The sequence below is a fragment of the Macrosteles quadrilineatus genome, unplaced genomic scaffold, assembly GCF_028750875.1.
Source record: "Macrosteles quadrilineatus isolate MER2022 unplaced genomic scaffold, UCM_ALF_1.0 Scaffold_5__1_contigs__length_97177068, whole genome shotgun sequence".
Classification (NCBI taxonomy): domain Eukaryota; kingdom Metazoa; phylum Arthropoda; class Insecta; order Hemiptera; family Cicadellidae; genus Macrosteles; species Macrosteles quadrilineatus.
In genome coordinates this window covers 90,251,212-90,278,787 of record NW_026542598.1, presented here as the reverse complement: position 1 = coordinate 90,278,787, position 27,576 = coordinate 90,251,212, and the positions used below count along the sequence as shown (strand labels likewise).

At 33.9% G+C, this 27,576-nt stretch overlaps 2 protein-coding genes across 2 annotated transcripts in view; one reads left to right on the top strand and one right to left on the bottom strand.

Annotated features, from left to right (window-relative positions):
* LOC128994037 (calcyphosin-like protein) overlaps nt 1-27,576 on the top strand; it is a 145,295-nt gene that overhangs the window by 46,111 nt on the left and 71,608 nt on the right. The gene's annotated exons all lie outside the window — the stretch shown is intronic.
* LOC128994036 (guanine nucleotide-binding protein G(s) subunit alpha) overlaps nt 1,291-27,576 on the bottom strand; it is a 44,975-nt gene continuing 18,689 nt past the window's right edge. Inside the window, exons 3-10 of the mRNA XM_054418241.1 lie at nt 26,115-26,169; nt 23,402-23,521; nt 22,460-22,557; nt 9,727-9,781; nt 8,115-8,188; nt 7,334-7,513; nt 5,638-5,836; nt 1,291-4,450 (exon numbers count right to left, since the gene is read on the bottom strand). Of these exons, the coding sequence (XP_054274216.1) occupies nt 4,304-4,450; nt 5,638-5,836; nt 7,334-7,513; nt 8,115-8,188; nt 9,727-9,781; nt 22,460-22,557; nt 23,402-23,521; nt 26,115-26,169 (928 nt within the window). The 3' untranslated portion in view covers nt 1,291-4,303. The remainder of the gene's footprint in view (nt 4,451-5,637; nt 5,837-7,333; nt 7,514-8,114; nt 8,189-9,726; nt 9,782-22,459; nt 22,558-23,401; nt 23,522-26,114; nt 26,170-27,576) is intronic.

The window sequence follows — 27,576 nt, the reverse complement described above, 5'->3', positions numbered from 1 at the left end:
ATATATTTTTTGCCATTATAGATCAATTAATGAGACTTGGCATATCAATTACAACTACAACCGTAAATTTTTCTCTTTTCAACTATTATCACTTTTTATCCCTTAAGGCAGCCCACGAAGAGTCAGACAAAATTCTTAAATAGCAGCATAGTTAGAGTTTGGTATAAAATTAAAGGTCTTCACATCGCTGCAAACTCTAACACAAACAGACAACCGAGTCAAAAATGACAGCTGTTCAAAGATTCATTGTATTTGCAATGCTGTTATGCACTACCTCCTCAGGGGCTCCTGCTGGAATTCTGAAGAATATCCTAAACTTAAGCATAGGTCCATATTGCTCATCAAAGTAAAGGCAAAGGTCTTTATTAGCGTACAATGCAATGAAGCAAATTTTAGCTAAAAAAAAACTAATGAGTAAAAAATGGCAGCCGATCAACGATTCAAAAAGGCAAATTAAAGAAATATTTAAATAGCTGCCATTTTTTACTCCGTTGCCCATTTGAGTCCAGGTTTGCGGCAATGTCTTCTACTAAGACCTTCAATTTGATACAAACATGACCTAAGCTGCTATTTAAGAATTTTGTCTCCTCATGGGCTAGTCCTTAAGGCCTAGTCCCTTAAGGGATAAAAAAGTATTGATAGCTTAAAAGAGTACATATTTATGACTATTATACAGTGGCAAGGCCTGGATTTTACTTTGAGGGGGGACATCTGGGGGGCCAAATCTCATTTCTTTATCTATTAATAATGGTATACATGAGTATTTTTACATTATTGAGTAAACACTAAACAGTCATCAAAAAAATATTGAATATTCAACAATCAAAGCAATGCTTAATGTTTTGACAAAATTGCTTTTTTTGCTTTCGCCGTGTCAGCGATTGACTGTCGAGAGTAGTGAGGTTTTACTGTATTCGTTTATATTAACTTGTCATAATCAAGACTTTTTATTGCAGTCACTGTATTCTTTGGATTTTACCTGCCACAAACACAGAAAACTTTTCACTTTTGAGAGAAATTTGATCAAAAATCCTTCATCTGAACAGCTGCTACACACACTGATGCTGCATGATATCAGTACTCTGGGCAATTATAAGGTTTTGAGCAAAGTATCTTTAAATTGAAGATGGTAATCAATAGCGATTTTGGATACTGCAAGTAAGCTTTTATTTTTATCATCCAATACGTTACAAAGCACACTAATGAAAATTTGCTTAGTCTGCAGGTTTTCCCCGGGGGTATTTAAAACTACATAAATATAGACGGGAATAAACAATAAACGACATTACACTGATTTTAGAATAATTTATTTAACAGTTAATTTTGATAAGTTCATAGCAGTAGAATGTATCTTTCTTTACAGTAACTTTGATTTAGGGTAACTTACATTAAGGTAACTAGTGATGCTAAAAAATAATAATAAGAAAAATACTTTAAATATCACGTGTACGTGTACACATGAATGAAATGAACACAAAGAAACAATAACCGTACAGGACATGGCACGGAACCAGGAGTGAGAAAGGATACCGATCAGACGGAGGTATGTAAACCGATACATTATTAACTAGTTAATTTACAATTTGTTTGTAACGGTGCGACTATGCGGGACTAGTATACACAAGATTCTATACAAATAATTAAAATATACATTAAAAACATATATATATATTTATACCGGTTCGATTGAAAATATTCAAGAGAAACAATAGTTTAATCTATCTTACAATGCAAACTCTCGATCTCTCTCTTACCAAAGAATTACATTTAAATTCGGATACTTTCATCATTGTGACAAGAGACATGACTCTTCCCTGCTTTAAAGTAAAAACCACTTTACGATTTAAACACGAGGGAGGCGAGATACTTATTTTTAAATCTACAGATGTTGGAAAAGGTTCATTTTTTGTACTCTCTGTTAGTAGACATGTTTTTAAAAATAAATTAACATAATTAAAAAAAACACATGCTTTCTCTATGACAATGATAAATGTATCAGTTTTTCTTAGAACAAACAAACCCATACAATATTTTGAAATTAGGTATAAAATACATTTCTCTTCACTAAGTAAGCTTGTGCATTTGTGACAATTATGGTGATAATGCGCAGCTTTCGATCCACAGATGGCAGCCGAGACAAGCGTATTTCTGCGATACAGAAAAAAATAACAAAAACAATACTGTTGCAACAAATTAAAACTATGTAAAAATATTCTGGGGTAAAATGTGACTACGGCAATTGCAACGGTCTCAAGTATAGATGGTACATCTCAAATACTGCTATAGTACGCCACCACCTACAGGTGTCTATATACTGCACTTCGATGGCACATGAACACACCAAGCTTCAGCGGCCTGCGGTTTATCAGTGTAACTCATTACGCAGTTTACGATTCACATTTGTGCATATTTGTGATGTCTCATTATGTCAGTGAAATGTTTTCTTAACGTTACCGTTGTACGAAAACATTAAAATGTCGGGACATAATGTTCAAATAAAACTTTCTATCTTGATAACAATGACCAGTAAAATTTAGGCATAAAAACAATTCTAAAACGCATTAGCCATCTTACGTTATATTATCTGCACTTTAGTGCTGAATGACTAGAATTTCTATCTTTTAAAACATTTCACAAACATAACTTAATGAAAATGAAACAATAATAAGATAACAATATAACAAAATCAACAAAGTATAAATAGTTATGAGTTATTTTGGTAAATTCATCGTCGGTTAAATATAGACAGCCTAAAACACAAACTACTGGTTGTATGGGCAATTCCACTACATCCCTTTGTAAATTGACCACTAAAATATTACGGATGTTAATAGTATTAAGAATTAACCAAACGGCAAATCAAAAAAGAGGTTTCGGTCAGAAAGCTCATAATTGAAGTAAAATTGAATAAGGAAAACCCTAAGTAGAATAAAAATTGTAGAGCTGGCCTCAATAAATATTCAAGAATTTGTAATAAACTTGGTAATGAAAATGAAATTGCTCACACACCCCTAATATAAATACTAGTTATATTTAAAATTCAATAAAATTAATTATGTTAATAATTTATAGCTCTGTAAATATAAAAATAAATACTTTTATAAAATTTAATAAAATAGCTCTATAGTTTCATCGAGTTCATTAAAACGTTAAAAAGAAAAGTACAATAAAATAAAATGTCACATAAATTAACTTTAAATTTGCGCTTTACTATCATTTTTGTGTCTAAAAACACAGTTTTTTCTCAATCTTGTATCTAAGAAGCAACCACTAAGTATTAAAAAATAAGGTTAAACAAACGGTAATATAAAATTTACACTACAAACATACGAGAGAGGTCAGGGATTTGTACAAAACTGTAGATACAGATGAAAATGAATCGTGTGGAAATGTATCTCTAAAGTAAGAATCATTTTCTAATAGCTATACATTTTTTACAAAACTCATTAAAATAACATTCGAAAAACAGCCTTATAATCATGTTTTACGTTCAAGGTACATTACTTAAATTCTCACAAACATTTTAATGAATTGTGCTTTTTTTAAATGCTATAGATTTACAGTAATTCACCATTACTTGTAGCACTTACAGATATCTAACCACTCATGAAGCATTAACTAAAAATCGTTTTTACATTTGGGAGTGCACTCTATGACACGATGTAACAAACGTCGATTTTTACTCATGACATTCCCTAACCGTCACGAAATAATTGTAAACCGTCTACAAGTCATTCGTTAAAAAAGAGATTTGCTGTAATTAAACACCATAAAGTAATGTCTAAATTGCACTACAGTGGCCTGTTACTACGGTAAAACCTCCACCTCAGTATTGAATAACTCGACATCCGACGACGTAATAAATAATGATAAAACAGTGTCCGACCGGTCTACAGCGAATCACACTTAATACTGATAGGACTACTAAATAACATCAACGTAAGACATCGTGACGAATATATGTCCAAAGTATATGTCATGTAATGGGACGTGTTTGAGAAAGTCATCGACCAAATTAAGCGATATAAAAACACACAAACCTCGCTGGATATAGAAATCAGATCCCATTATATTGTACACGACGTTTACAAAATGATTTTCTATATTTAAACAATTTGTACAGAGTCGCAAAGTGTCAGGGCTCGACAGGACTTCTCAGGGACAAGAGCCGTCAAAAGTACTTCCTACAGTAGTGCAATTCACACAGAATCCGAGCGAAAAGAAAAATGACGCTTAAATCAGGCTAAACCGATACAAGAACTAAAGGAGTCCTCGTAACTGAAGGCAGGAGGGGGAAGGATGATCACAAGAGCTCGTACTGGCGAAGGTGCATGCGTTGTATTATGTCTCGACAGTCGTTGAACACGCGCCGGATGTTCTCAGTGTCCACGGCGCAGGTGAAGTGAGGATAGCAGTAGTGCTTGCCGTCCCCACTGGCCGTGCTTATACGCTGCAACACAATAATACAGAGTCAACAAGTAACAAGAGAAGAGCAGAGGTTGCCCTGGAAATGGTACACACCTCCGTAAGGTTGACAGGTGTTCATTCTTTAATTGGCAACTATAATAAAAATGATCCCAATAATTATGCTGTGAATTAAGTGTTTACAGTACTAGCACAGATGAGAGTACAACACCTTTTCAAGCAAGTTGTATACAATATTTTCACCACACCAATAGCAACAAATATACAGGATAACTTTAACACAATCACAACAGAATTTACAACTTTTTAGAAATGGTAATGTTTGTAAACCTTTCCAATTCAAACATTTATTGTGGAATTGCAAAGAGCTTGTCCAAACCTGCCTACTATAAATACCATGTAGCTTCGTTGAGAGTCTATTGATAAAACTCGCGCCTTTTTTAAAAAGTGCTCAACAAATTTACCTCGCCAACCTTGTCCCACCACAGACTTGCAGACTAGCATTCGCAAACCTAGGAATCCTCACAACAACTCTACATACTTGAAACCATAAAGTATGTAAATGAAATAAACCCACCAAGAAACCAAGACCTGCACCACTACAACACCCGTCATGGCTCCAAATTTGCCCAACCAGTTCACCGAACAACTCTGGGAGAAAAAACCTTCCTACACCGGCTGCAAACTGAGGAACCATCTTCCTGACTACCTGAGAGACCTGACTGGCAACAAGCTACACCAGGAGTTGAAGAAGTGGCTAATCGCAAGACCCTTCTACTCAATAAAGGAATTTTATGGAAATTAACACGTACAATTCCTATTGTATTGATACTATTGTAATTCTTAACGAATGAACAATAAAGAATATTGTATTGTTTTGTATTGTATTATTGAATTGTATATTCACTAGCTAGAGCTAGGCTAGGCAAATTCATTCATTGGCAGAACGCCAAATGCGCTCTTTGTGCGTACTTTCTCGGAAAGCAATTACATAAGGATAGTGATAACAAATTCCTGGCGGAGAATTAATAACACATTGGACATAGAAAAGATCGAAGGGGTAGAACATTTATGAATTGGTAGTGAATTAGTGGTGATGGTTATATATTCTTTTTTCAAGATTACTTAACATACTGCAAAGGAACAAATCAAGCAACAGGTAAACTAAAAGTTTATTTTTCAAATTGACAGTAATTCTGTACAGATACGTACCAGGAACTCGTCTCTGATGAAGTACTTGGCGCGTATGACTTGTGGGTCCTCGGAGGGGTCCGGAGCAGCATCGATGGGTGTCTGGTAGCGGGTGAACTCCTGGAAGTAGTCTTCCAACTTGGACTTGCCCGCTTTTATCTTCTCTGCCAACAGATCCTGCTTGTTGAGGAACAGGATGACTGATATGGTCCTTAGCCATCTGCGACACAAGTGTTGTATTAGTTATGGAATAATGAAATCCTATCGATAACATTTAACAGTGGAACTCTCATAACACAACTTTTACAAACACTTTTAAAATCCGCTTGACAACGTTGTGACCCGTGATGCCAAATTAACCAAAATGACTACTGTAGGTTCCTCTTATCCGGACTTCTCAGGACCGAGCCTATTTCGGATAACAGTTTTCTGATTAAACCGATGGTCCTGAATCGCTCTAAAACCAACCCAAATTTGGGAGAGCAATGTATTTAGACACATGATCACTGGACCCAAATCTTTCCCACAAGAAAAGTTCTTTGAGTATTGCCCACTTCCTGCCGATCCAGACCGTATAAAGGTGGCTGGGTAAGAGGGAGCTACTGTATTTTAATTAAAACAGCCCAAAAAAAAAAAAACTCTTTTTTCCTAAATTCGAATGCACCTCACAACCTCAATAACAATTCAAACTTGATAACATGATTTTTTTTATCAAACATTTCCCTCAAAATGTTTTAATGAATAGTGTTTTTAATTTCCCACATTTTAAATATCCACTATCCATGAAATAGATTTTGTTATAGCTTTAGAGGCGTGTAGGCTTATGTTGGTTTACCGTAACCATCAACTGTGAAATTTATGATGATTCCTTTATCAATGTAATTGTTTTAACAGTTATGTCAATTTCATATAGCCTTTCGACCCCATACGTCCACTTTTAACCTAAAAAATACAAAATAAATTGTTCCCTCCCCTACACTAGTGTATAGTGCAATCCCTATTAAATTCATTAAGCCGTCAACTTCCACCCAATCCTGTTACCGCATATTTAAGGTGGGCCCTCCCACTAAGGTTAAGTTACATTAGTAAGCTTAATACGGATTGCACACTTACGGAAACCAAAACCATCCATTGAGATCTTACGAGCAGCTATTCTAAGTGGAAATGGCGTTGGTAGCATTAGTAATAACAGCCACCACAGAAACATCGACCAGACGCAACAAATGTCACCAAAGTGAAAATAAAGAACAACACTACGCAGGTGAAAGTCAACCAATTAATTATTCATTGGTAAAGTTGCCCTATTGTAAGTGACTAGATACATCAAACCAAGTTGGAGAGTAAAAAAAAAAAACAAACCATTAGATGAGGATTAGCAAAATTTAGCGGCCTAGCAGATTTTAAATTACTCTTACTTTGAATATTGCCTGTGACATCTAAGCTGGCACTTTGTTGCAAGTAGCTATAGTTCAAAAACATTATGTACCGTCATGCGTATTGCATCAACTGTCCTCGCGACCCATATGAAGGCCCTCAAGTACATAATACAAGGGAGTCAACCCTGTGAGGCAGCAGAAATGTTTGCAGTCTGGTATTTTCCCTACCTCCGCCCTCCTTCCACCTACACTGCTCACGCTAGGCCAAGTGCCAGCTTAGATGTCACGAGCTGTAACTGTGCAAGAAAACATCTACTCCACACAGTATTTCACTGTTGTACCTGTTATTCCAGATGCTTCTGAACAGATCAAGCGACTCTCGGAGCCGGTTCTGGGTAGGATCCTCTCTCAACACCATGTTGTAGCTGCTGCAAGCCGTCACAAAGATGATGGCCGTCACGTCGTTGAAACACTGGATCCACTTGCGCCTCTCATCACGCTGACCACCCACATCAAACATGCTGCAAACAAACACCACGTTACAGTTGGGGAACCGCTTTCTTAGATGTAATAATGTTTAAAAGAAATTAAAGGAATTTGTTAAAAATATTTCACTGAATATCAGACAAAGTATAAGAGGTAATCAAAATTGTTATTTAAAAATTCAGAAGCTGTGATCACAGCAAAATCCTGAACATATCTCGTGGTCACGTAGACATCATCATCGTACTCCGCGGTCTTAGAAACATCATCATCAAACATGATCACGGCAACATTTTGAATATCTCCCACGGTCGTGTGGACATCATCGTCTCCTACAGTTTTGTAAAATCACCATCATCGTCTGCGATCAAGGCGGCAAAAGTATGATTTTTCAATCTTAAAATCATCACAGACCCGTGCTGTGATCGTGATAGTAAAAGCTTGGCTTGACTCAGCCAGTTGTCAATAAAATAACTCATACCTTTGACTACTAATACAACAACTTCTGTATCCAACAGTCAATGCTCATACTTAGATACAGATGCAAATTATCAGAATTTTTGATTGACCAAATATAGTACAATATCAATTGATTAGGTTAAATTGGAGATATATCATATATATTCTAATTAAACTTACTGGAAATTGACTTTCTCCACTTGAAACCTCGTTTCAAAAATTCCAGATGTGAGAACTCGACACCTGAGAATGTCCTGGAAAATATGATCTTTTTTATAACCTGTGCACTATAAGACATCCATAAGTTCTACAAATCAAAACCACATATAACCAGGGTAATATTGTTCCTGAAATAATTTAAGCAATATTATGGCAAAGTAACTTGTAAAGAAATCTGATACGGTAAAATAACAGAACTTTGAAAAATTCCAAAAATTGACAGCAATCAAAAAACACAATTTCTTTACCAAAAAGATGTACTCTCATTGTTTATGCTTTTGTAGGTCCTGTATTCTGTACATATAGAATACATTGTACTGAAAATCGCATTGTTATTCGTTAAATTTAATTTATCCGACTCTTTTGCTCATCCAGCAAATTTGATCCCACCGGTATTGATCAACTACCATCATTACGTAGCAAAGAAGCTTTATCACGGCGCCAGTAATGTTTACTCAATAATGTTGAACAAGTGTAGCTGCTGTTGCTGCACACTTAAATGTTGACTGCAGTAATTAATCTGTTACTATTCCAAAGACAAATTAATTTGCTGAGGGATTTTTCTTAGATAGAATCTTCCAAACAAGTTAAAATTTATCATCAAACAATTCAACCTAAATGTTCATTTAAATAATAACTAAATTGAGTGTATTGAGAAATTCAACAAAGTACAAAATACAAAATTGCGAAAAGTGTTTTGTTTGTAGTTGAAGTTTCTGGTTTGAGTTGAGTTTGTGTTGTTTCGAACAAACGGTTGGCGGGTTGGAACACGCCAGCAAGTTTACAGGCTAGTTTTTATCTACCACCCACATGTCTAGTCTATAGAAAGAGTAATTGCCTATTATACAACACAGTTTCTGGTAATGCCACTAACGTCATAGATAGTGATTGCTTTTTGCTCGTTTATATAACTTTGAATGACATTTAGGCCTGCAAAAAATGATTATTTTATTTATGTTAAAATTTAAGACGCTGAATCAAAGTTAGTAAAAACGATTACAAAAACTGCACAGTTGGAAGTAGGTATACAGGAGTATGGACCTAGAGTTGTTACTAAGTATAATCCTCATAAAATATAGGGTGTAACGAAACTTTACTTTACCATGTAAAACAATATGGAAGTGCTATAATGAAAATAACAAATTTGACATGATTAAATCTCATAACTATCATAAATAAAAAGCTGAAACTTTGCAAAGATGTTTTTGTACCTCAAATGCCTGCTGGGAAACTGTTTTTTTTTTGTTATATTGATGTAGGTGCGTACACAAACGTTTGTTTACAAAGTAATTAACTACTGATTATACAACAACTATGAGGACGGGAGGGTGTCGGTTTACTCCAAATACTATACTATAATTAATTAGTTGACGCCAATAGAATATAAGTCAAAAATTTAATTCTATGAGGCATCAGCCACATACTCATCCGTCACGTTGGACTATTTAGTGTGTTAGAACTATACAATCTGTTTATGTAAACATTTTGCCAGCAGAAGTTGTGTGCTTTCAGTTGTAATATATTTACAACTGAAAGTTAAATTATTTCAACGCTTACAGAGCCAATGATTTACCTGTTCAGTGGGAGTGTAGTCTGGTTGCTTGATATTGTGGACTTGATCCAGGAAGCTGAAAAAGAAATATCGGTTAGACAAGAATCACACAGGTGCACCTCTAACCTATAAATCTGAATATTGTGTTGAACCCCATATGCAGCAAACCTGCAAGCCAAGTATGCGTTGATAGAATTAATTCCTTGAATAAATGGAGTTGAGGTTGTGTCGGTTAGAGATACATTTTACAGACAAATTGTCTTGACTGCCAAAACCTTTAAACAGTTGAAACGCTTTTAAGGGCAAACAGTGTAAATTCCTCAAATATTTTAGACACGCCAGGAGTCGGACCTGTCTTTCTTGCAATGTAGTTTTTCGATGCTAACTACTAAATTAAAACTCAACAGATTCAAAGGACACAAGTTTTGGACTGGATGATACAGAATGAAATAAAGTAGAACCACAGCTGATACAGATGATACTTCTACTAGAGAACAGTACAGTAAAACTGTTCATATTCGGCCCACGTGGGACCAAGCCCCTGGCCTAAAAAACCAACATATTATTAAAATACCCCTGCCAAAGCAAACCTGCAGACTAAGCAAATTTCCATATGCCTGAATTGATATACAATTAAATCTATTTAAGTAAGACTAGGTTAAACAAGTACCTAGGTTTGCTGCTACAGGGAGGCTAATATAATGCATTTTTCAGATTTCCATGTAGAGAAATAGATTCCAGACATTTTGTATACATATCTTAAATTTTAGATGATAAATCATCGCAGAATCGTTTTACTTTCAAAATTCAAAAAAACAATTTTTTATATTTTTCTTACATACTTTTTACTATACTAAATATTTATTCCATTTCCAAATTCTTCATTTCATTACGAACAATTCAAGTCTACGGTTCAATAGGTTTGCTCTGTTGGTTTAGTTCATATGAATTTTTAGAAAATATGACTGCAAAATCGCCAAAACTGCCTTGCCACTACAGTACAAAGTTCACCCACTAAATGCTAGATAAACATTGAAAAAGTCGAAAAAGTATTTACAAATTACATTGTTCGTAAACCATAAGTATTACTGATAATCTCATGATAATCAGATCCAATGAAAATAAAGTAAAACTTAAGAACATAAATTAAAATTAACTAAACAAAATTAAAAAAAGAAAGTAAGTTAATTAATTATGAAAATAAATATAAGTTTCATTAAATCATTTATCCATATTGTATGATGTAATATTTGAATTTAATTGAAATACGCATTTGCAACAAAGGTAATTGTATCAATTCATAACTAAACAAACCACGAAATGTAAGGGTTAAACTTTTATTTGGATTTTTTATTGAACAATCTTACAGTTATAGAATGGTTGGTTAGCAAAAATCATCCAATTTTTGTTTAAATTTCATTAACAACGCAGTCCTAAACATCAAGGCCACCTCAACGCGAACTTACGGGGATATTCAATAAAATAAAGACTATTGCTAAATGAATAATGAAATAAATTGACAGCGGGGGGAGGGGACGAGAGGATGCTACACTGGGTGGGGTGGGGGGAGGGAGGGGGCGACCTTGGTGTGGGCAGCCACTGCGTCGCTGCCAATCTCGCAAAACAAAATACTCAACTCTCGCTTTCACAACGGTAAACAATCACTGTGTTGGGAGAAATGCTAAAGATCCGCGCAACAGGTCTGGCAATAGTTAACATCAGAACATAAGTGTTTCCTAAATTTTAAGAACACACACACGAAGGTGGTGTTGAAAAAACAAATAATCTCGTAATGTATGCTAAGTAATTTAGAGGGTAAGAGAAAAACAATATTCTAAATTACAACACGTAAAAGAGAAGTGGATACGATTTTTAACTGATATTCAAATACTGTAAGCCTACTATTTGATTTGTTATCAATGCAAACAATACAAATTGTGTAAATGATCGTTTTCGGATTAATATCAGTTGCCAACATATTATTACTGTACTTTATTAATCTGGATTGAACGAAGTACTTAAAACAAACAGGCGAACAAAATGTTGTAACATAGTGCATAAATCATAAACAAAAACGTGTTGTGTTCTTTATTTTAAGTACACCGATTATCGTTCGATACGTATGGATTTATAATCATTTGGTGTGCAGTGCAGTATCCATTCAGTGAGTAGTATTAGTATCCTACTGTTCAGTACAAGTCACTACTGTATTTTGTCATGTCGGATAAAATAACTAAGCTTAAATTAACAATCACACACTCCAAGACGTTTTCGAACAAAATTATCGCATAAAAAACTTAACCTAAAACAATTGTTTCCAACTTGAATAAATCTACTATTTGTAATAAACTTGAAACAAACATTCAAAATCCGAAAACAAGAAAAAAGTTAACAAAATACTACATTACTGTACTGTGTTAATGTTGGAAATAAAGACAAACCCGGTATTAAGTTAAAAGTTACATGCTAAACGTAATCATAAAATTTTTCAAGTAATTTGACAGATAATAAACGACGGCGGAGGGCGGCTGACAAATGGTGGTGGATAGAATACCATTAACCATGCATGGACGAGCGAGCACGGTAGCATGATAAGGGTGTCTGTCTACCTGAACACCCAAATAATACTACAACCACCTCCCACTATGGCACCAGCGAGTTTGAAGTGACCTACTGCTGATGCCTACCAGCCCCGCCCACCCTACACAGCATCAACAGCAAGGTGGGAGTGACCTACTGCTGATGCCTACCAGCCCCGCCCACCCTACACAGCATCAACAACAAGGTGGGAGTGACCTACTGCTGATGACTACCAGCCCCACCCTCCCTACACAGCATCAACAGCAAGGTGGGAGTGACATACTGCTGATGACTACCAGCCCTCGCCCTCCCTACACAGCATCAACAGCAAGGTGGGAGTGACATACTGCTGATGACTACCAGCCCTCGCCCTCCCTACACAGCATCAACAGCAAGGTGGGAGTGACATACTGCTGATGACTACCAGCCCCGCCCTCCATACACAGCATCAACAGCAAGGTGGGATTGACCTACTGCTGATGACTACCAGCCCCGCCCACCCTACATAGCATCAACAGCAAGGTGGGAGTGACATACTGCTGATGTCTACTAGCCTGCTGTAGTGTGATTAATTATTTCAAATTAAACACGTAAGATTCGCCGTTGTTAGTATTTAAGTAAATTCCATTATTTAATTTCAATGATCATATAGAGGCTTACAATAACACGTATTAGTAAAGTGTCCACATTACAAGATCTAGCTAAATATTTTAATACCTGCAGGGGACTTAAAATGTGTGTAAAAAATGTACACAAAAACACACGGGATACGTTTAAATTTTCGTACGTAATTAAACCTCCAAAAGTTAATTCTTAAATATCCTAACTATAAAAAAAAATTGATACAAGAGTCAAAAATATCGTAAAATCCCCCGTATTTACGTATCCAGGGAATCATGGCGGTGTGTAGTTGGCAGCTCCGCGGATGCAGGGAAGTCTGCGACGGGAAGTGTGGCAAGCCTGCGGCAGTCTGAGCGGCAGCGCGGGGGCGGGCGCGCCATTTTTAGTGCCGCCAGGATCTATAAATAGCCGACACGGAGATCCCCATAACCGCTCACTATCTGTACAATGTTGACACTCGCTTCTGCCTGCCTAGTGCCTAGCTAACCTGGCAGTTGGGACGACTGAGACCGGAAAATAACCGGAATAATCGTGTTAAGTTCATAATCTGATTTGGATTTTGAATTTTAATAATAACTTCTGAAATTGTTTTATGGATTTTGTAATATATAGGTTACAGTACTTACGTCAAGTAACTCAAAAACCGTTATCATCACTTGCAATGGACAGAAAAATGTTTTAGGAAAGTTATGCAACTAAATAATTTGGGTATACATTGTCTGGGAGGTAATTGAGCGGATCACGGCAATTTTCCATAAAATATCTGTAGTAAATAAATAGCAAGTTAATTTTAAAATAGTACAAAGGCCCCATTAAAAAAACAAACACAATTGTTTGAGCAATTGAATCTACTAAACCCTTTATTGATAGGTGATTTTTTTTGCCTTGATTCAAGCCAATTTTCAAAATGCGTCCAAATGTCTACTACATTGCCACTTGAGTTATGAATTTTTTATTAGTTTGTGTAAGGGAGATGAGAAATTAATGTTTAAAAAATATATTTTCTACATTTTAATAGGAATTAGGGGCAAACCGGCTTGTAACGGATACATACCAACTGTTTAATGATTTACAGAATATTTATTTCTTTATTCTGATTGTAAGGGAGTTCCCCTACAAGCAGAATAAAAAATGCCTATTAATGTTAGTTATTTTCGCTTTCTGAGGACAGACAATAAAGCACTGGTCGAGATGGACAGTCCTTGGCTATACAATAGAGCACTGGACGAGATTGACAGACTGTGGAGAGACAATAAGAGTTTGGTACGAGATGGACAGTATGTGAACGGACAATAGAGCACTGGACGAGATCGACAGACTGTGGACAGACAATACTGGACGAGATGGACAGTCTATGGACAGACAATACTGGACGAGATGGACAGTCCTTGGCTATACAATAGAGCACTGGACGAGATGGAAAGTCTGCGGACAGACAATAAAGCTTGGTACGAGATGGACAGTCTGTGGACAGACAATACTGGACGAGATGGACAGTCCTTGGCTATACAATAGAGCACTGGACGAGATGGACAGTCTGCGGACAGACAATAAAGCTTGGTACGAGATGGACAGTCTGTGGACAGACAATAAAGCTTGGTACGAGATGGACAGTCTGTGGACAGACAATAGAGCTTGGTACGAGATGGACAGTCTGTGGACAGACAATAGAGCTTGGTACGAGATGGACAGTCTGTGGACAGACAATAAAGCTTGGTACGAGATGGACAGTCTGTGGACAGACAATAGAGCTTGGTACGAGATGGACAGTCTGTGGACAGACAATAGAGCTTGGTACGAGATGGACAGTCTGTGGACAGACAATAGAGCTTGGTACGAGATGGACAGTCTGCGGACAGACAATAAAGCTTGGTACGAGATGGACAGTCTGCGGACAGACAATAAAGCTTGGTACGAGATGGACAGTCTGTGGACAGACAATAGAGCGTGGTACGAGATGGACAGTCCTTGGCTATACAATAGAGCACTGGACGAGATGGACAGTCTGCAGACAGACAATAAAGCTTGGTACGAGATGGACAGTCTGTGGACAGACAATAAAGCTTGGTACGAGATGGACAGTCTGTGGACAGACAATAGAGCTTGGTACGAGATGGACAGTCTACGGACAGACAACAGAGCATGGTACTAGATGGACAGTCTACGGACAGACAATAGAGCACGGTACGAGATGGACTGGAAGTGTGAATTAAGCTTAATTGAAAGGCTGGCCTTGCAAGCCGCTCATTACCAGAGGAATTGACAGACAGCCGGTTATTATTTTAATAGCTTCTAGACTGTTGTCACCATACATCGCATGCGGCTCTGTAGCGCGCACAGCTTCAGTGCATCCATGTATCACACTGTTAATAATATTGAATTATTTAAGTATTTTTTCAGTTGATGAATAGGCTATAGTAAATTAAATTGTGTACTACTACATAAATCATTTGAAAGTTGATGGTTGAACTCTGGAAATCGAATTTTGGATTTTAAAACGAAAAAATATATATTTTTTTAGGCATACTCAATATCTAGTCATATTCTGGATTCTTGAAAACTTACTTTGAGTTTAAATTGGGACAGATATAAAAAAAATCATTGACAAAGAAAATTCACATAGGAATAACAGGTGGGTACTTACATTTTGTAATAGAAATTTTACTGTATAAAATGTTTTGGATGAAAAAAACAAAAAATTCTTAAATTCAATTTATTATAAAGGTAATAAAAATGTAGTAATTATAAATTGAATAATTACTATTTAATTATTATTTGTTACAAAATAATAAATTTACATCAAACTGAAAATTCTTTCCATTCAATTTACAAAAAGTTGGCTTCATTTTTTTACTTTGCAGTTGGCTGCACTCCAAACGTCTTGAGTGTGAAACTAACCAAGCAAAGCCCGTGGTTTGAATGTGATGCTCTATGGGGAGATATTTGCCCCCCCCCCCTTTCCTTATGGGAGAATTTTTCTCTTTTTTGCACCCCCAAAAAACCTAGACCTTTAGAACCCGTGCAAGGGGTGAGCCAAAAATATATAGCCACTCAACGAATCAAAAAAATAGATAAACCTTGGCAAACAAAAACCTAGATGCAGCCTTGGTTTACAAAAAAAAGGGGGAAAGATGATTTAAGAACTAAAAAGAATAGCTCTTGTAGGGTTAATTCTTCACACTCGAAGGATTCTTTAATTGGAAAAATCTTTTACATGAATACCTACAATGTAAATAGACTGACATTTTTAAAACACTATTTTATTTCTTCATGAAATTTAAATAAATATTCTGTGACTGTTACAGCCCATCACGCTATTGACGGAACCACTGACTCTCCATAGTTTTATTTTTGTATCACTGTATTTCGGCTTAAAGAATTGTTTTATTGCATTGTTGAAAATCGTCCCATAAAGAAGCTATTAAAATTACTGTTGTTACTTTTACTATGAATATTTGGAGAATTCTTCCATAGTTTCTAAAACTGAAAACAATTTTTATGTCCCATCTTCACATAGTAGAATGATTATAGGCAGTAGTCCAGAACATTTACACATAACTTCAGGCTCTATAGGGCAGAGATATTGCATAGAAAAATCCGTTGGTGATTGACCAATTTGAACCCAGAACCTTGAGGACCGAGGCCCTGTGCTCTAACACTAGATCATTTTGCTCCCAAAAACCTCCAGTTTCCCATCAAAACTTATAAACCATCAGCGTTTTACTACAATAAAACTAATTTTAATGTATTACAAATTTTAATTCTCTATACGCCTACACAATTCAAGTGCATTTCCATGGTCAGTTGCCGGTTGCTGCGATGTGTATTGGGGTGTCTAAGGGGAGTTTGTTGCCAAGGAGTGTAGTCGCGGTAACCGATATCTCCACCAATTAAATCTGTAATTAAGCGAGATGCTGACATGACACGGGCCTTCTTCAACCCTGAGCCACCCTCCAACACCGGAGAGAGCACACTATAACTAGTAGAGACAAGCAACACTTTAGAAATAGTCTTGGTAAAAAATTAAGAAATTTCCAAAAAATTGGAAATAAATTGAAATACTTTTTGGATGTTTAAAACAACAATAAATTGTTCAATTATTGTCTGTATCAACATCTTTTTGAGACAGCAAAGCCAGCTACGTGTATTTTAAGATGAATATGAATACAAGATTATTTTAAATACCCACGCCGCAGCAAACCTGCAGACTAAGTGAATTTCCATTTGCCCGAATTGATTTTCAATCAAATCTATTTAAATAAAATTAGGTTTAAGGAGTACCTAGGTTTGCTCTAATAGGGAGGTTTATATAGTGTTTTTTAGTGAAATATTAATAGCTTAAGATAAAATTAATAAATTTTTCCAAATTTGATAAAAATTTATCCATAAACAAGCAAACTAAATAATTTTACAATATTGTCCATAAGAAATAATATTCTCCACTTGGGAATTTTAAATTTACAATTTTTGAATCTCCTCCGTCACCAATAACTGTACAAAAACACTTTAATACACTAAATTACTTTTTTTTTAAGCTCTTTAAAAATGGCTTAAGGGAAATTGGGAATTTTTTTGTGTCAATAATGAGTTGTACCAAATTTCATCAAAATCAGATCATTTTTGCTTGAGTTATCGTACTAACCGACATATATGTATATATATATATGAATTTGAACGGATGGTGTTTTTGGCCTCTGTGGACATCAAAATGAAAAAGTAAATCGGTCCCGGGTCTAGGTCTTACCATGAGACCCATGGTAATAGCTTATTCAATATATGGGAAATTCGCTAAAAGGAACGAGATGTTTGTAGCTTTGTTACAAAGATCAGATGTTTCTTTAGCCAGGACCATTTACACTGAACAGACGCGAAGAATATAAAAGAATAAGTTATGCCTATTAAGTATAAAATCAGCATGTTTAAACATATGATAAAACTGTATATCATATAAACATTTTAAAATATAAAAAATTTGCTAAACATAAATATTATTTGCAAAGTATAAATAAATTGTCAAATTTTAAAAGGGATAAGGAACCCTTTCAACTGGTAATTTTTACTTTCTTCTACCTATTGTTTATACAATTTTGTAGCTACTGACAAAAAGTTAAAAATAAAATTTAAAAAAATTGCATACAATATTTATAAAAAAGACATTTTATTTTATTTATACATTTTAACAACTAGAAATGAATATGCTCCTATATTTGCACAATAAAACTTTGTTTAGGATTTAATTAAGGGACGAATGTAAGAATACCATTAAATTTGTACGCAACAATATTAGAATAGGCAATTTACATGTGGACATAAGTTGGTTCAATGATTTTGGGAATCAAGTCAACAAAACAAACAGAAAAATAAATAACCATGTAAGTAACTGACTTATAATTTTTTACCGAACAAATTAAGTAAAAAAAATGGAGGCAAACAAGTAAAAGAGAGGTGGTGTTTTATCAGAAACACATTTTAATAATTGTTTGTACCTATCATATTAAATTTAAACGGCTTTTTTTCTGAAATATGCCTTATGTTCTTACGTAACCACCCTACAAGTAATATTTGAGTTATGTATTTTGATGCGACAAAAGAACCCTTAACACCTTCAATATATTTCTACCTAAGATGCTGCAGAATTCTAGTTAACAGCAAGCTTTTAACAACCACAGCACCAAAATCATTCTGCACCCCATCTTATAGTGGTGCATTCTACAGAAGTACGCGGGTGCCGGGGCACCTTTGAAGTAATGAGGCATTTGGAGTGTTTTCCGTGAAGTGTAGTAACAGTAGTACGGCGCGGCGCGGCAGGTGAATCTTGGGGGGTAGGTGGGGGGGAGGGGGTGAGAAGGAGGAACGATCAATAGCGCCCGAGACCACAGCACCAGTCCTGAACCTATATCAGCACTGTCTGCCCGGCTAAACTTTACTATCACAATCAAATGGGGAAAAATAATTGTTAAATTTAAATATTTTGAACCTAATATTTAGTCCACTATTTTATTTAAATGCAGATTAAATAGATAAAATAAGTAACAACTTCAACAATTTTTGTATTTTCCTCATTTATTTGGCGTAGGGTGTACGGTATACTGATTTCTTATGCATTTCAATATATTTACTGGGCTCCTAAGAGATTGTCAATCAGTAATAATTTTTATTATCCCGGTTCATTTTGATGTTGAAGAAAAATTACACAAACCGTTATTTCAGTGAAAACAATAAAAATTTGCTTGTTTAGAAAATTTTTTCAAATTGTATTAAATCTTTTACAAAAAATGTGGACTTAATAATTTTTCTTGAACCATGCAATAGAAGGTTTAATTCGGCACATTAAACTCTCAACAGGTTAACTCCTTGGATATGAAACAGTTTAAAAAAATTTATTTTGAATTTAAAATTATAATGTTTACGAAAAATATAATATTTTACTTGCATTCAAGATTTCTTTGCAGTTAAGTAAAAAACCAGTAGGCCTAATAATATTATGAAAATCATGTAAATGCAATGGAAGTTTTCTTGCTATTGAGGGCTTGTTAAAACAATTCTTTACTAAAAAATATTTACTGCATAAGTACCTCGATAAGAAGTATTTTAATCATTATTGAGGTTTCTGCTATCAAAGTGTCCAATTTAATAATAATGTGTAATAAATGATTATTTTAAAATTTTAAAAGTATGGCTCATTACAATATTTTTTATCATGGTAGACCTAATGGATTTCCTGAGTGTGTATAATGTTGGCTGGAGATCCAAATTTTAAAATATTCTTGTACAAGTTTTTTAGCCCGCTTCTATATTACAACTAAGCTGAAAAATGTTCACTAATCTTCCAAATGAACAGCAGCTCGAGATTCGCTGTTTGACGGAGCTCGTGAATAGATAGAGTGATTCATCCACCGCCTGCTAATTATTTAACAGTTGGCAGGCAAATTACCTTCGTAAGATAACACGCCTTCTAAACAGTGAAACATGGTCGAGCGGACACCTCAATGTATACTGATGTGAAAGTTTACAGCTGATTTACCTTTTTAGTTTGTTTACATAAAATTTTATCCTTAAGTAATACAAAATGTTGAGCTGGTTAACTTTTTCCCCTGAGCTTCCCAAGTAAAATTTTTTTTAAAGAACAGCAACATTTGATCAAGCACAGTTAAAAAGTACTCTCTTCAATTATCCTAAGTATTAAATAACCTAAGACGAAATTCTTTTTGCTTGGCTCGTGCAAAGTTCAAAACATTACAGAAACAGAAAAATCACGTAAGCACATTAAAAGTTCTTTAAAATTTCAACTTATCTAATTGATTACCCGCACGATTTGGAATCCTATAAAATTAAGCATACTTTGTGGCTTCTGAAAAGTTTAATTTCCAACTAAATTAATACATTGATGATTTTTGTTTCAACAGAAAATAAATGACAAACTCTGATTCTTTATCAAGCAATAGCGAAATTTACAAACTTTGATGGATGTAGGACTACAGTAAATTTTTTGTGGGTTGTTAATAAATGGTTGAGAAGATGAATTTATTCAAATCCCTAACCTCCTCCTTTGGCTCTTAAATAGTCAACTAAATTCTTATTCACAAAATATTACACTATTGAAATATAAATTACGGTAAATTTAATCATGAATAATTTGTAGATATTTATTTAGTTTCTTCTTATTCACTTCTAATAATATTATTAGGTTATTTTTAATCATCAAATTGCACCATAAAATTGGTGTGGTTAAAAGATAGGCCTAAGTTACAACTGAATTTAAAATCCAATAATTATCCGGTTTGATCCCAAAAAGAGTAATTTTTTCTCCTTTTTTTAAAAGCAATTTCTTAAATTTACATCTTAACAAGTTTTATACCGACGGTTAATGTTAGATCACGAGAATTTCCATTTTCCCTGCAGAAACGTTAAAGCTTTTACATTTTGTAAAAAAGGAATAAATAAAATAAAACCTTTGGCAGACAAAAATACGTTAGAACCAAAAATGAGGACGAGTATCATCGTTCCTGATGGTTCCTATGGTTTTATAGTTCCTCAACACACAAAAAATTAGGTATCTACCTATTCATACACAATTTGTATTTGGTTATAACAATTTTTTGTATTATGTATATTATTTGTCAATTGCTGTTTGAGTAAATTGTAAACAGTATTTGTTGTATGAATAATGATAATTGGATATTGAAATAAGACATCTAAGCAAATTCACTTCCGGGTGCATCTATCTTTGATGGATACAACTAAAATAACTACAAAGATACACTTATCATCCACACCTCATGTTTGGAAATAGACCTAACACTTTGGCAGCAGTATTCCTAATTATACACTTCAAACTCTTTTACAAGTCTTTCAAAGAACAAGCTATAATCATGTATAATTCCGTGGCTATTTTTTATTTTCATTATTACATATAGGTACAGTTATTAATTATTTTAAAATCTGTGATTACATTTTGAGCTTTACAAAGTGTTAACTGCTACAGAGAAAGGCTAATACACAACGTTTTTAGAGTGATAATAAAGCAACGAAGCACCAGTAGTACAAATATTAAGGCCTACTTTTTGTGCCAATAAACATATTATAATAGTATTGTAATTGAGGGTTTAAATTTTTAAATAACTGTCATACAACTGTGAAAAACATTAAGGGAACTCAAATTGATTGTTTTACAGTTAAGAAATAAATCACACAATTATAGATCAATGCCTATTTTAACAACATTTTTGTTTCACATTTTAAACTAGTAAAGCCAGCTATTGTCTAGTAAACTTTTTCCAAACAAACTTAAATTTACCCAACCCAATAGGGTGCTGTACTTACGAACAAAAATCTAATTTTACTGTGTAAAATATAGCCTGGCTTGTTTTTAGTAAAGTTATGTTATGAATATAAATATTTTTTTGCCTCAATGTAAAAATCCGCTTCCAAGCTTCATTTCTAGTTAGTTTTGGTTACGGATATAACCTGACAAATTGTATTTATTAGGTCTATACTTAGACGTTTTTATATTACAAATTAAAAAATAACAAAAAAACTGGACACCACATGAGACTAAATAATTTAATAAAATGTTGTCACTTTGAAAAGTACATATACAATTGTAATGTTTTTATCTTGTCCATAGACATTATAATGTCCTTAGTTCAAAATTCATCGCTACAGATGTAAATTATTTTATAAAAAAAACTGCGGGGATTTCTTTCACTGGTATACTAATTAGTGGTGGAAAGTGTCCACATTTACTTAAAAGAAGTGTAAATTTTTTTTATTCAGAAAAACGTGTTGTAATCAACAAAACTTTATCTAGTATGGAACAGCTGGCTGTTGTTTTGATGGAGATAATACTTTTTCAAGGTACAAAATACTTTGAAAATAATTATTAAAACATACTGAGGCAAAAGCTTTAAAAGAACCCCTCATTTCAAAGCATATTTGGCAATATTGGACCACTCGAGATTATGGACAAACATTAAATCTAGAACCGGCAACGGTAACTGCAACACAAACTACAACACGTGCAGCATGCATTTAAAGATGTTATTTCACTTACTATTTTGCACAGTCTATCAGCTGGTATTCATTTGAACGTTCATAACACGCCTGAACACCTCTGTCCTTCCAAAGGATCTCTGTGTGTTCATAAAATTCCTGAAACAAGAGAAAGTGTCTCAGTTCATAAAATTCCAAAAACAACATAGGTAATATTTACAAGAGTGAAAGTCGATCACAAGAATGTCCGTCTTATCAATTAACATGGCATAATTCTAGTGGCAATTAATAAATCTTTTACAAATATTTAGAAAACCCTCATCGTTTAGGCTTGGGTTTTCATCGGATACATTTTATAGCAAAAAGCTTGAACTACTCATAAACTGGACATTCCAAACCATGTTAAAGTTGTCGCAAGTTTTTAAAATCAAAATCGTCATAGATGAGGGACACCAACAGATTATAATTGTTTTTATTATGCATGGAAAAAAATAAATACATGTCTAATAACACTTCAAACATATATTTCCACATTTAAATACTGTTTTAACAAGGCGGTAAATACATAAAAGGTGGCGGTGATGATCGATTTTGATTTTGATTGGTAATCATCATCGCCCAATAGACGATGACGATTATTATGTTTAAAACACCAGTGGCATTTTTATAGGCTAAGCAGTCTCAAAACCTTCCTCAGGGAAAATGTGCCAAAGCCTTTAAATCTAGAGGGTTTCCTAATTAATTGGCATTCTTAAAACATTAGTCAAGTTTTAAATTACTTAAAAATCCAATATACATATTAAATTGTTCCACTATTTTCAAAAATTTAATTTACCTGCCTAATTGTCTACTAAAAATCAAGACTTAGTTATTGGTTTAAGCATCTCTGTAAGAAACATGAACTAGCTGCACTTCAGCAATAAAAACATCAACTTAACCTAACTTATTTTGCATACATTTTTTATCAATTAATTTTATTAATTAAGTATAAAATAATACTCACAGAAGGGTAGTCGAAGTCATGTTGCGACGCTACGTCTTGTATATAATCGAACCTAAATTGATTTTCTGGCTTTTCTAATTGTACGGGAGGTGTTAAGGTACTCATTGCACCTGTTATCGTCTGAAACAAAAAATACAAATTAATAATATATAACCTACACACCATGTTTAACCTATAAACTAGATGTAAGAAGTTTAGGCTTTATTTAGCTCCTAGGACTAAATATTGTATACCAAAATATAGGGGTAACATTGCAAAACTTATAACCTTTCCTCAAACTATAAAAATACAAGATACAAAATAGTATTGGTATGATTGTTTTATGTTTATAATGAACACAAAGTAATATCGGATTACATGATGATGTAACTGTGCTGACGAAACACGTACCGTAGTAAACTACATCAATTTGGAAGGGTAGAAGTTAACATTATTATTATTTATTAAAATTGTGTGGAGTGGGAGGGGTTGTATCTCAGCTGGTAAAGAAGTTAAATTGAAGAAAATCATTGAAAACAAGAATTCTCGATTGATATTTACATGAATCGTGATTTATAAGCTGTATCCAAATAATATTTCATTATGTTTGGTTTAATTATATGATATTTTTTACTTACGCTACAGAAAAAAATCATAAATTGCAAAATTCAAAGTAACAGGTGTATTATATAGCTTAATGCTATACTTAAGAAGCTGTTTGCTTATAAAATAATTGTTGTGGGCCTAATATAAAAACAGTGTGAGGTCCAACCATAAAAAAAAAATGTGTTTAGGCCTAAGGATGGATTTTTTCAGTCAAAGTATTTTATACTATGAATAAAACAGAGAATCATTGTGTTTTAAACGACTTTTCCGATTGATTTGCTTTTTATGTATGAGCTTTAATAGATTTAGTTAGCTTAGAGGAGAGATAATTTTTCATGTATTTAAATTTAATCAAAACAAATATATCCAAAAACAGTGCAGGCCTACAGTTTGTTCAACAACTTAAACAGCTGAAGAAGTCTACCGATATATAGACATACTAGGTTCAGTATTTGTAAGTATTTTGGAACCCTAACGCTAAAATGTATTAGTTTACGCAAAGAAAGCATTTAGGCCTACCATAAAGTAACAGGCCACACCATTACTGTTTACTCAGATATTATCCATCTCACTCCCACAGTCTAGTAGAGTTATGAGTAACTATAGAGATGTCTGCAGTAATATTATCTGAGAAGTCACAAGGCTGTGATAATGTGTTAGATGTGCACGTGCCACGGTAGTCATTCTGCCCGGGTCACACGGAGAAGTTTAGACGTTTGATTGTATATTACGTGGCCATAAAAACCATTAAATTAACAAAAAATTACTGAAAAAGCCAAAGAAAATAGCTAAAACCCTCTTAAAGGCAGTTAAACTTGTAACTTGTCCAGAATAAATTTACTATACCTTTGTGTATAAAAGTCATTAATTAGAGTTTCGGTTTCAGTTAAACTGCACTTGAGAAGATTAGGTTGTTTTTTTTTTAAGTATGCTTAAAGTAGGGAAAAATTATTAAATCATACAGCAAAAACAAATTTCAAAACTGCAACACAGTTAACAAATCAGGTAAAACTAAAAATTTATTTGTAAAGAAATCAAATGGTACTAATCTTTCTATATGCCAGAATTTTGTTTACAAACGATATGAAGTTGAATTTTTTACAAAAATTTTCAAACTTTGATAAATAATTGTGAAGGAATCAAAACTTTTGGTACATTAAACACCCAAGTAATATAAAACCAAATCTAACCCCTTTCCTGGGACACACTGTACATGCAATAGTAAATATGGAAAACAATATTAAGGGCATTCAAAATGTTGCAAATTTGTCGCAACTAAAATTTAATGTTTAAGGCTATATGATTAGTATAAAAATAATTTGTTCCTTGCTTGATTTCATGAGTTTTACATATTGGCTAGACTGACTTATTGTTACATTACTTAACGTAACTAGGATATATTATAGTAATCGTTTTAAAATTTCTTTTCCTAAAGGAAATAGCTGGATTTCAGTTATATCATAACGAGTATTAGACAAGATTATAACATAGGCGGTTATGATCTGGCATACTTTTAAACAGCTACAGCAAAAACGCAAAAATATTAGTGATCTTGAATTTAAAAATATGTTGAAGTCACATAAATTACAAATTATATCAAATAACTCTACTGCGATTGTAATTTTTCATTTTTAAAATCTCAAGTGAAATACATCTATTAGTTAAATATTTTTACATGATTTCATGTATTGATTAAGAGGTAGTTTTATAGGCCTACATAAAAAACTATTTATTAGTTATGTCAAAGGGCCAAATGCAATATATAGGGTGCATGATAGTCAGGTTATGTTGGTTAATGATAGTAACGTAATTTGTATTTCTGGTGACTGACTCACCGATCCTACAATCAATAGTTACAATCGTAACGCTTTCAGTTGTCAAATTCCCTCCAAATTAAGCACAGTGACATTGGCCACCGAGAAAGTAATTCGCTGACACAGTAATTATTTTTTGTTTTAAAGGAAACTTTGATTTAGATTGCTCATTTATGATTGGGTTACATTAATAGGTTACCAAACCTAACTCAACCTAAAAAGATTAGATGGGGTTACATACATTGAAGAATTTCTAAACGAATATAATATAAGTGGAAATATAAATCTAAATATTTAATAACAAAATTACTTACCAATATTGCATCACGTATATTCTTTTTTATATCTTCTATTTTTTGCCGTTTTTCCCTGCAACAAAAACACACTGTTAAGTCTATTGACAAATTTGAAACAGGAGATAATAGATGTTGAGGGTTTTACATGTCAGATCAACTTTTTTGTTGTGAGTTAGGCCTACTGGTTTTTTTTTTTTTTTTTTTTGTGTCTGTTGGCACAAATAGCCTACTATGTAATTTGTGTTCAGTAAATTGGTAATCTCCCATAAGGGTTGTATTTTTTTGTCCTAAGACGCTAGGTCCTTGCCCGGGATAATTTTTCAAATTGCTTTAGGCTAGATCTAGAGTTTGTGGCATTATCATTTGGCTAAAAATCATCGGTGATTGGTGGGAATCGAATCCAAGACCTCAGGGACCGAAGTCTTGCTCTACCACTAAAAAAGCTCACTCCCCCATAACATTGTATTGGATTAAGGCAATTTTACAACTGAGTGAGATGATTTACACCAGTGCAGACACTCAACAAACCAGATTTAAAACCAATAGTTTTGTCCCTTATAATTATTAGTACTTGTAATTTTTAACAGTGGCCGAACTAGAGTATATCATCATCAATTGAGATGGGAACACCACCTAAGTACATATTTTACAAATATATGAGTAAAGGATGTGTGTAGAATGGTGTGAGATGATCTTTGTAGCTTTGTTACTGACAAAGATCAGCTGTTTCTTAAGCTAGCGATCAAAGAGAGCGTTATTTCACTCGCACGTTTTAACAGTTTAGACGACGTTACAAAAATAATTATATTTCCAAGGTAATATATTATTTTAAGATGATGACCATTAATAAGAAGACGGCACCATCAGCGTTATTTCACTCACACGTTTTAACAGTTCAGACAACGTTACAAAAATAACCATATTACCAAGGTAATAAATATATTATTTTAAGGTGCTCACCATTAATAGGAAGATGACACCATCAGCGTTATTTCACTCGCACGTTTTAACAGTTCAGACGACGTTACAAAAATAATCGTATTATCAAGGTACTATATTATTTTTATGCTCGCTGTTAATAGGAAGACACCACCAGCGGGATATTTATTACATTTGTTCGTTTTAACAGTTCACTAGAAAAATATTTGATTATTCTCAGTAAACTAATTGATATCTTAATTTATACACTTCAGTATAAAAATTTATAATATTATATTATTTATACTGTTACATTAAATCAAGCCCAACTCTACTCAAAATACTGTCCTGGGAACTCAGGTTCTAATCCTGCTAACCAAACCCACAATTAATTAGGTAGTCATTAATTAGTCAGTTTTCATGTGAATGTCATGAACGGTTAGTTTGGACCAAAGGCTGTAAAAGTCAGCCTCAAAAAGAAAACTGATAGATTTCTCAGACTGTGCTAGCCAAAGGTTAATGTCTCAAGCTTAGGTGCAGGAGTGATGATGCCAATTTCATA